General features: G+C 43.0%; 1 protein-coding gene across 1 annotated transcript; it reads right to left on the bottom strand.

Annotated features, from left to right (window-relative positions):
- Positions 1–401: 401 nt before the first annotated feature.
- LOC308171948 (E3 ubiquitin/ISG15 ligase TRIM25-like) lies at positions 402–7,216 on the bottom strand (the record flags this gene model as incomplete). The annotated part of the gene is made up of 5 exons (XM_080546861.1): positions 402–946; positions 1,366–1,525; positions 1,875–2,108; positions 6,064–6,159; positions 6,641–7,216. The coding sequence occupies 5 exons, from the start codon at positions 7,214–7,216 to the stop codon at positions 402–404; spliced, it is 1,611 nt and encodes a 536-aa protein (XP_080402987.1).
- Between the last annotated feature and the right edge of the window lie 2,844 nt (positions 7,217–10,060).

Below are 10,060 nucleotides of genomic sequence, written 5' to 3'. Positions count from 1 at the left end.
TTATTTCGACAGATCGACTCTTCGGGGCTCTTTATGTCTGCGTGCACGCGCCCCTATCGAAGATTTGTAAGCCTGTCTTCTGTGAACACTCATCACACAAGCCTGATCCTCGTTCGAGGAATCACCTGAGGCTTGAATTCCAATCCCGAGTTGCCTGATCGCCTGATTTATTTCAATCGCCGATATACTGATCCACCTTTAGTGGAACGGCCCCCTGGGTGGGGGCGTTGCGGATCACTGTGGGGAGGGAGTTCCAGAGGGTATGTTTAAATGTAGTTGGCTAAAGTGTATGTGAACTTCCGACTTCAACTGTATCATAGATTATAATAAGGCCAAGTTGAGGAGTGAGGAGTTTCTACAGAATAGTTGGTTATGATAAAGCATCACTCTTATGGGGACCTCTACTCCAGCTCACACAGCTCAACACTGTCCCCAGAAAAAGCCACCCACTCAAACCCAAACTCAATCCCAGGATAGAGGGGCTGAGTGAAGGTGGTCTGGACTCTGTGGAGGAGGGTCATTGTGTCAGAGGAGACGCTGTAGAAGCACAGAGTACCTGCCCTGTGATCCAGGTACACTCCTACTCTGTAGGACTGAGGGCCTGATACTACAGTCTTAACTTTGTTGTGATAAAAACTATAACCACCAACATCGCGGATTAACCTCCAGGACTTGTCATTGTATCCAAATGTAGCGTCATGACCTGACCCTGCTCTGCTGATGTCTTTATATGACACTGCTGCATCAAACCCACGACTCCACTCAACCTCCCAGTAACAGCGTCCAGACAGACCCTCTCTACCCAGCACCTGCCAGCGTTCAGTGAATCTCTCTGGATGATCAGGATATGACTGGTCTTTTTCCACATATCTCACTTTTCTGTTCCCCTTAGACAGAGAGAGTTGTCTGTGTGCTGTGTTTGGGTCCAGTGTGAGCCGACAGGAATCTGGGAGAAGAGCAGAGGAGAGACCAAAACACATAAATAAGGAGAGTCAGATATGCAGGCTGTCTTTAATGAGTCTCTCCCTCTCCTAGAGCTCTCTAGCTCATCTCAGAGTTTGTGGAGAGGATCAGTGGTGAGAGACTGTCAGCTACTTCAGGATAAACACACTCACATTGTAAGAACTGGGCTCTGGGCCTGGACCCTTGGTGCAGAAAATCAGACACTGCATTCACTACAGACGGAAGGGAGGGAGAGAGAGAGAGGGAGGGAGGGAGAGGAGGCAGGGAGGGAGGGAGGGAGGAGAGAGAGAGACATTATACTTTATTACAGATATACATATATATATATATATGATTAGGACTACTTTGGTTAGGTGTGAAGTTGAGGTGATGAAGGTTGGACAGGTAGAGTTTGGAACCCACCTGTAGTTGAGATGTTGGGCCACTCCCCCTTAAGAAGGGCCTCTAGTTTGTCTCTCAGCTCAGACACAGCCTCACTCACATCTCCAAACAACCGTAGAGGACCCTCAATGATGCTGGGGATGTCTGGACGCACACTGGGACTGGAGAGAGACTGACAAGTCTGGAGAGAGACAGAGAGAGACAGAGAGAGACAGAGAGAGACAGAGAGAGACAGAGAGAGAGAGGGAGACAGAGAGAGACAGAGAGACAAAGAGTGAGACACAGAGAGAGAGAAAAGGAGAAAGATAGAAGGAGAGAGAGAGAGTTTTTTGATTGATTGAAAACTTTATTAGAAGAATTTGCAGAAGTAGGTACATGAAAGTACATATTACATACAAGGTCACCTAACAGGATAAAAACCCAAGAAAGCCACTGGCTTATTTCAATTGGGGTCCTTGGAGGACAGAGGTTGAATGAATAGTGAACATTAATCTCTTTCAGTATTCCAGATGGAGGGTCAGTGTCGTTACCTGGAGGAAATGGATGTGATCCTCTGTGTGTGAAAGCTGCTCCAGCTCAGCGTCTCTCCTCCTCAGCTCAGCGATCTCCTGCTCCAGTCGCTCCAGGAGTCCTTCAGCCTGACTCACTGCTGCCGCCTGCTGGGCTCTGATCAACTGCTTCACCTCAGAGAGCCTTCTCTTAATGGAGCGGATCAGCTCAGTAAAGATCCTCTCACTGTCCTCCACTGCTGCCTGTGCAGAGTGCTGTTAGGACACACACACACACACACACACACACACACACACACACGGTATTACATCTCAACATCACATCTCAGTTTTGGTATGTTGAAAATGAAATACTGTACAAAGTATCCCCCATCTTTACATTTACCTTCATCCAAAGCGACTTACAACAATACATTTACACATTTTTTATTATTATTTATTTAACCTTTATTTAACCAGGCAAACATGTAAGAACAAATTCTTATTTGCAAATGCAGCCTGACCAAAAAGCAGTGGCTCTTTGGGGGGGGGGGGGGGGGGGGGGATGGGAAGCTAGAAATAAAACAAGGTTAGGTAATACAATAAACAATAAAACAATAAAACAATAAAACAATAAAACACTGGCAAATACAGATGTATAAAAATACTAACAGTCAGAGAGAGGAGAGAGAGACGGAGGAGGTAGGGGTGAGGAAGAGCGGAGGTGAGAGATAGCGGGGGTAGTGGAGCAGGGGTACTTAAAATGAGGCAGTGATGGGTTATGGGATGGGTGAGGGACGGTGATCAACAGGTGCATTGATCGACTATGGTTCGCTGCAATCTAAGTTCGCTTACAATCTAAGTAAGTAAATCCATCAGTCATAGCAAGAAAATGTCATCTATGCTCGGGCCAGGGGCCATTGGCAGTCATAATGCTAGAAGAAGGAAGAATTAAGATAATTATTCATTTATTTAGAATAGAATATGTTATGTATTTTGGTCTGTGCTGTTTGCCGTAGCTGTAAGTGCAATGCATGTTGGGAAGACCGGGTTGTTGTCTTTGTATTGAAGTACCGAGTGGAAATAAAGACGCACTAACTGAAGCTCCGTGCTCCGACTACTTTATGGTTTTATGGCAGTCATAAACCTGTCTCCGTATATAACAGAATAGATTTCAAGATCCTTGTGCTTGTTTATAAAGCTCTCACTAGCATAGCACCAGAATATCTGAAAGACCTTTTGCTAGAATATCAGCCCAATAGAGCTCTCAGGTCTTCTGACTCTGGTTTTCTCTGTGTACCACATGTACAAAAGAAGAGATTTGGTGAGGCTGCATTCTCATTTTATGCACCCAAATTGTGGAATGCACTGCCAGTTTACATTAGGGATGCAACCTCAGCAAATACTTTTTATATTGCCTTTAAATTACTAAATAATTAAATGATGATTATATAATGATTAAAGCACTTTGAGCTGCAACGTTTGCAGGAAAAGCACTATACAAATAAAAGTTATTTTTATTATTATTTATTGTAATTATCTACAGTAAAGAAACTGTACAGGGGGGGTAGAGGGGACAGAGAGGTTTCAGGAGGGACAGTTAAGGTGTAGCCTGAATAGACGGAGGTCTTTAGTCTACAGCAGAAGATAGGGAGTATAATCTGATTAAATTCAAGTATACTTATTGGAAATTCTTTTAGATTTTCTTTTTATAAAAAATGTACTGAAACTGTTTTCATCAATCACGTTATGGATGGGTGAGGACCGCTCTGCGGTGACCAATACTATGTGTGAAAGTTTATAATAACGTGTCTTTGTGTGACCAGACCGAGATGACCTGAGGGGAGAATCCCGATAACCAGAGCTCGAGTGACGAAGAGACGTAGATTTATAGAATAGCCGGAGAGAGGTACAGGAGTACCTCCCGGAATGCTACGGGTGCAACGGACTGAGACATCGCCCCTTCCCCCTATTACTTGACTTTTTGATTCCTGAGTTGTCTTTAGTGTTGAACATTGACTTTTGTTACGGCTACGCCGTCCTCCTTTGTGGGCAGTGCCCCGACTTCTCCTAAGATAGAAATAAATTATGCTGATGCGCCAAAAAGTGACCTCTGTCTCCTCTTCTCTCTAGCTCTGTGTTAGGGCGTTCACACCAGCAAAGAACCGTGCCAGTTCCCGTTCGCGAACCAAGTCTGGAACCGGCCGGCGCGTTCAGACCGAAACTCAATTGGTTTGGAGCCTGAAAAGTTGGTTCGCAGCGGGAACCAGAAAATAGTGGTTCTCAAGCGCGAACCAAAACGTAGAACAGTCACGTCGTCAGTGGGTGTGTCATATTCTAGGCTGTAGAGACCAGCAAGAAGGAAGTAGACAAAATGTAATCTAATCTAAATCTAATCATTAGTGATCAAAAACAATATCAAAAGTTTCATTATTCTCTTCCTCACATGCTCAGCAAACACACACACACACACACACGATGAATTGAGAATCAAGGACCCCAATTGAAATAAGCCAGTGGCTTTCTTGGGTTTTTATCCTGTTAGTTGACCTTGTATGTAATATGTACTTTCATGTACCTACTTCTGCAAATCTTCTAATAACGTTTTCAATCAATCAAAAAAACACACATGCGCGGACATGCGCGAACGCGAATTTCGTAAGCCATTTCTATTCCAGAGAACGCATGTAGAAAGTGTCTTTTGTTTTGTTTCATAGAAAATTGTGTTTATTTCAGATACTGTAGTGGAAGATTTCCAGAGAAATAGCTGCCATCTAGTTGTGACATTTTTGTTTATCCCGCCCCTTCATCACCCATCATTGATGACGCGGATGGTTCTGGTTACACTGGTATGAACGCGGGCTGGCTCACCAGACAGCACCAGGGTAATTTTTTTATACGGTGCCTTTTCCGTCCCCAGTACTAAATCATGTTGTATTTTGTCTAAATTTGGACAAATACTAATTCCATTAGGTTTTTCATGTATAGTCAATTGTTATTTATTATGAATACAATGATATGGGCTTCTAAGTTGTTGTTTTCTACATTTTAAAAGCTTTGGTTAAAGATGTAAATTGGATTTTGCATGGGATTTGGGATGTCCCCAGTGTTGTTCATTCAACTTCAATCCAAAAAATAACTATTAAAAACATATACATTTCCAAATATGTTATTATTATTTCATTTTCCTGATCAATATCTATTGAAATCAAATATATTTTTTATCATTTTTTATTTATTTTGTACAAAAAATTAAGGTTTTGCTTACAATATTGCTTGTCCCTGCGATCACTGTCCACCCGTTATGCTGTGTTAATGTCCCTTTTAAAAGAAAACCATATTTCTCAATCACATCACTCTCATGAGGTGACATCACATCAGTGGAGGGGATTTCAAATGTGGTAGGCTGTGTGATTTTCTACCTCTTTTACCATCTGATTTTTATGTTTTTATCCAGTGAGTTTAATGTGGTTGACCATAACGTGTCCACCCTGTTATGCCTAAATATTGAGGAGATCAATCAAATTGAATAATTTCAAAAAAAGTATTTAGTGCAAATTAGATTCCTCATCAAGTATTCATGGTCATTCTAGGCATTATGCTAACACAGGCAGGCTAAAGGCTAACTTTAACTCAAAATGTCCACCCTGTTAGTGTCCACCCTGTTATGTGTCCACTCTGTTCTGGAGACACTCGCCCTATTCAACTACAGAGGGTATTCTAAATAAAATAAAATGTCGGTGCCTGAGCTCGACCACTATGTTTTTCAGCAAGCTAGATATGTCCTTTATATAATAGAACATTAAAATATAGATAAATCAACAATTTATTTTTCACAAGTTATGAAGTCCAAATGGCACCGTATTAAAAAATGACCCACCAACGTTCGGAGGTTCCCGAACGCGAACGCGAACCGGCACGGTTCTTTGCCGGTGTGAAAGTCCTATCAGTGTACTTTTACTGCGGGTTCCCACAAAGTTAGAAAATGGGTTTGAAATGGAAATGACCAACTCGAACAATAGCAATGGAATTCTGTGGAACCTGCACCACTTACTTCACCACCTGGGCAAAAAATAAAAAATATATAAATATAAATGCTTTAAAAATAATTACAATTTTGTTTTAGTTGGGGCAGGGAGGGAAAAAAGGATGCACATACACACACACACACACACACACACACACACACACACTGGAGAGCAGTGAAATGGTAGTATTGGTCAGTACTCACTGTGAGAGAATCCACAGCCTGTTGGATCCCCTTCAGTTGCTTGTCTCTCTCCTGGAGTCTCTGCTGGACTTTCTGCTGACTCATCTTCAGCTGACTCTGTAGACACACACACTGTTACTGTACACTACACACACACACACACACACACACACACACACACACAGTTACTGTACACCACACACACACACACACTGTTACTGTATGCTACGCACACTGTTAGGACACACACACACACTGTTACTGTACGCTACACACCATGGTAATACCGGGGATATCTACTTAATGCTATAAATATTTGATAATGGTTGGACGCTGAAGTATAAAAGTCAGGGAGGCAAATCTGACAGTTGGTTGTTGAGTCATTGTACCTGTGAAAACCTGTCTGACAAGAACCAGATTCTGAAACAATAACACCAACAACCTTTAAACTCTCAATACACAAATACAGTCATGTGGAAGAAACTTTGGATCTCTGGAAATGTAATTAAATCAATTTATATTGTCCTTTATCAGACAGAATCAGTCTTTGACATTTGCTTTTTTGTCAAACAGTCTTGCTATGCTACTTGGTTCTTACCTGTTTCTCAGTCCACTCTGCTGCTGCTGGGACTGTATCATGGCCTTTATGTTCATCCATCACACACAGGTAACAGATACACTGCTGATCAGTACGGCAGAAAATCTTCATCACTTCATCATGACGAGAGCAGATCTTTTCCTGCAGTTGTGTGGAGGCTTTGATCAGCTTGTGCTTCTTAAAGGCAGGAGATTCATAGTGAGGCTGGAGGTGAGTCTCACAGTACGAGGCCAGACACACCAGGCAGGACATTAGGGCTTTCTGCTTTCTCCCAGAGCAGACATCACACGCCACATCTTCAGGTCCAGCATAACAGTGAGCAGGAGGAGCAGCTTGGAGTCCCATCTTCTTCAGGTTCTCCACTAATTCAGCCAGCAGAGTGTTTTTCTGTAGAAGAGGTCTTGGGATGCAGGTCTGTCTGCACTGGGGGCAGCTGTAGACCCCCTTCTGATCATCCTGATCCCAGTGGCCCTTAATACAGCACATACAGTAGCTGTGTCCACAGGGAATAGTCACCGGATCCTTCAGTATATCCAGACAGATCGGACAATTAATAGAGTCCATGCTCTCTGCCATTTTGCTGCACACACTACCAGACTGGGCACGTTTGAGCTTGAGGGCGGGAACACTTCCTGGTTCTGTGTCTCTGTAACTGTAGGGGAAGTGGTGTGTGTGTGTGTGTGTGTGTGTGTGTGTGTGAGTGTGAGTGTGAGTGTGAGTGTGAGTGTGTGTGTGTGTGTGTGTGTGTGTGTGTGTGTGCGTGTGCGTGTGCGTGTGCGGGTGCGTGTGCGTGAGCGTGAGCGTGAGTGTGAGCGTGAGCGTGTGTGTGTGTGCGGAGCTGTCGGCGGAGAGGTGTTGGACAGAGGCCAAGAACAGGGTGGATGTTATTGTGGCCATCTTCTTCTCTGTGATTGGTGCAGCCATACAGCACATTCACCTTCCCTCGTCAGCCACCAGGAGTCCCCCTAGTGAGCTCAGATCAGATTAGATCCGATTAGATTCAACTTTATTGTCATTGCAGAGTACAAGTACCAGACAACGAAATGCAGTTTAGCATCTAACCAGAAATGCAAATAGTGATATAAGGGCATGATATAAAATCATGACAGTGATAGATAGGTACAGTATGTCAAGTATGGTAGGCTAGAGGTATATATTGTTATGAGCTATGTACAGTTAAGGTAGCTATGTATAGTATGTAAAGTACAGATGTATAGATTAGATTAGATTCAACTTTATTGTCATCGCAGAGTACAAGTACTATACAACGAAATGCAGTTTAGCATCCAACCAAAAGTACAATAGTGATATAAGAGCATGATATAAATAGAACAACAGGTAGTGATAGGTAACAGTAATAGTATGTGCACAGGTAGTATTGTAAACATCATTTTAGTTTAGAGGTATATACAGTTATGGGCTATATAGCATACGGTTATGAGCTATGTACAGTGAGGTAGTTTATGTACAGTATCTAATGTGCAGAAGTATAAAAGAAGCTATATCAGGAGACATGTGCAATGTGCAAAATACAGTATGTTCAAAGGTAGTAATGTAAACATCAGTAGTGCAAAGGTTATAGAGTGATCACATTATGACATTTTTCATTATCATAGCCATAGTATCCCAAGAATGAGCTCATTCCATTTCCACAACTGGACACCACCACATTGTAATGTACTGTAATGCACTGTAATGTACTGACACTTAGGGAAGGACAGAAAGCTGATTGCTAATGGAGGAAGTGCCCCTTTAGTGCAGCTAAAAAATGGTCTCAGAAAGCCACCATCCCAGGCCACCTAAACAGAAGGACTGAAATTATGTCAAGAGGGGGGTCCAGGCAGGGCAGATTGTCAGCTTAGTCTAGAGGCAGGGGTGGAGAGTATGACAAAAGTCCTCTGTGCCCTGTGGTTACTGCATAATTGTACACCAACATCACTGTTGTACAAGAACTGTACATAATTTGCAGGCAATATACCACATTACATTTGATTTTAATCACCATCATGCAACACATATTAGAGTACAAAGAATTGGGGTACATTATTCTATCAAATATTTTTCTGGAATAAATGTACATACTTTGTCCATGGCTTCCTGGATTGCCATCACTTTTTTGCCGATCAGACCTCCTCTCTTTTTAAAGAGATGCAAAAGCCTGTAGGTGTGCATGTCAAGCTCGGACAGGAACTTAGATTGGAGAGGCATTGTAGTGATGAATGGGTGAATGAGAGGCCGTTGTAAAGCACTTTGGATAAAGGCGCTGTATAAGTGCAGTCCAGTTACCACTTAGGAGGCCTTGTTGTTGGTCTATCTAGTCCAACCAGGGTTTTTACTTTTATCGTCAAGGTCCAGTTTACCCTTTTCTAGACACAGCCGAGTCCATCAATTTAATTTCCTAATGAAATAATTTATTCATTTCGTAATCGTTTTTTTTCAATGCTAACATTTTATTTCATCGGTGAATCGGTATTGTTTCATAGTCCGGGTCTCCTATTTTATGCGTTAGCCGCTTGGAACTCTGGGAAGTGGCCAATTTTCTGTACAGCCTCCTCAGCCCAGTGGGCCTCCAGCGCAGCGACCGCTTCATCCACCTGGTAGCGCAGCGCCTCAGGAGACGCCAGCAGGCACAGCAGATCACGGTTGTCCATCTCCAGCAGCATGCCCGTGACCTTGGGGGCGATGCTGGGGTGCATGCTGAGGATGGATGGGAAGAGACGCTCACCTGGAGGGAGGGGGGAGTAAATATCAGTAACAGTAAATGTTGTAACGTTATAGGTTACCTGATCGATTGACAGTTAAAAGAGATTGATTAATATGTTACATGATTGATTGACAGTTAAAAGAGTTATTATTTATCGTTAAGGTAGTTAAAAAAAAAGAAGTACATTTCTGTTGTATTAGTTAAAGAATGGGTTTCAGAACTGCAGTTTCCAGAATGCCTTGCAGCAAGACGTCTCACAGAAGTTGACAGTTTGTTGTTTTTGAGAAATGCGAATTGTACCGTCCAGAATATGAAAGTGAATATCTAACAGCTTGTTTTATTGAATTGAAAGTGATCACAAGTGCATGTCAGCAGATTTGTATATAAAGAACCTTTCGCTTGATAACACCAGTCCTAGCCATCATTTCAGGAGGTAGAAATTCTACAGTAACTGTAACAGCTAATGGGTATCCATAGAAACAGACAAATAGACTCGCCTATCATCTGCTTCTGGTCCTCATGGGGAACTGTAGCCAGTATGGAGGCAGTCAGTGTCTCCTGGTCCTGGTCCTGGACATGGACAGCAGGCTGCTGCACGGGGACTTGTAGCTGGGGAGCCGTGTGCTGCTGGCGGTCGTGTCCACCAGCTGTGGACTTGTTCTGGGGCACAGCGTGCAGCCGTGCCATAGCTGGATCACCATCTGCAACGGCAGGGT

The sequence above is a fragment of the Nansenia antarctica genome, assembly GCF_963989245.1.
Source record: "Nansenia antarctica genome assembly, chromosome: 16".
NCBI classification, from domain to species: Eukaryota; Metazoa; Chordata; class Actinopteri; order Argentiniformes; family Microstomatidae; genus Nansenia; species Nansenia antarctica.
The sequence above is the reverse complement of the archived record's forward strand: the minus strand, read 5'-3'. Positions and strand labels throughout refer to the sequence as shown.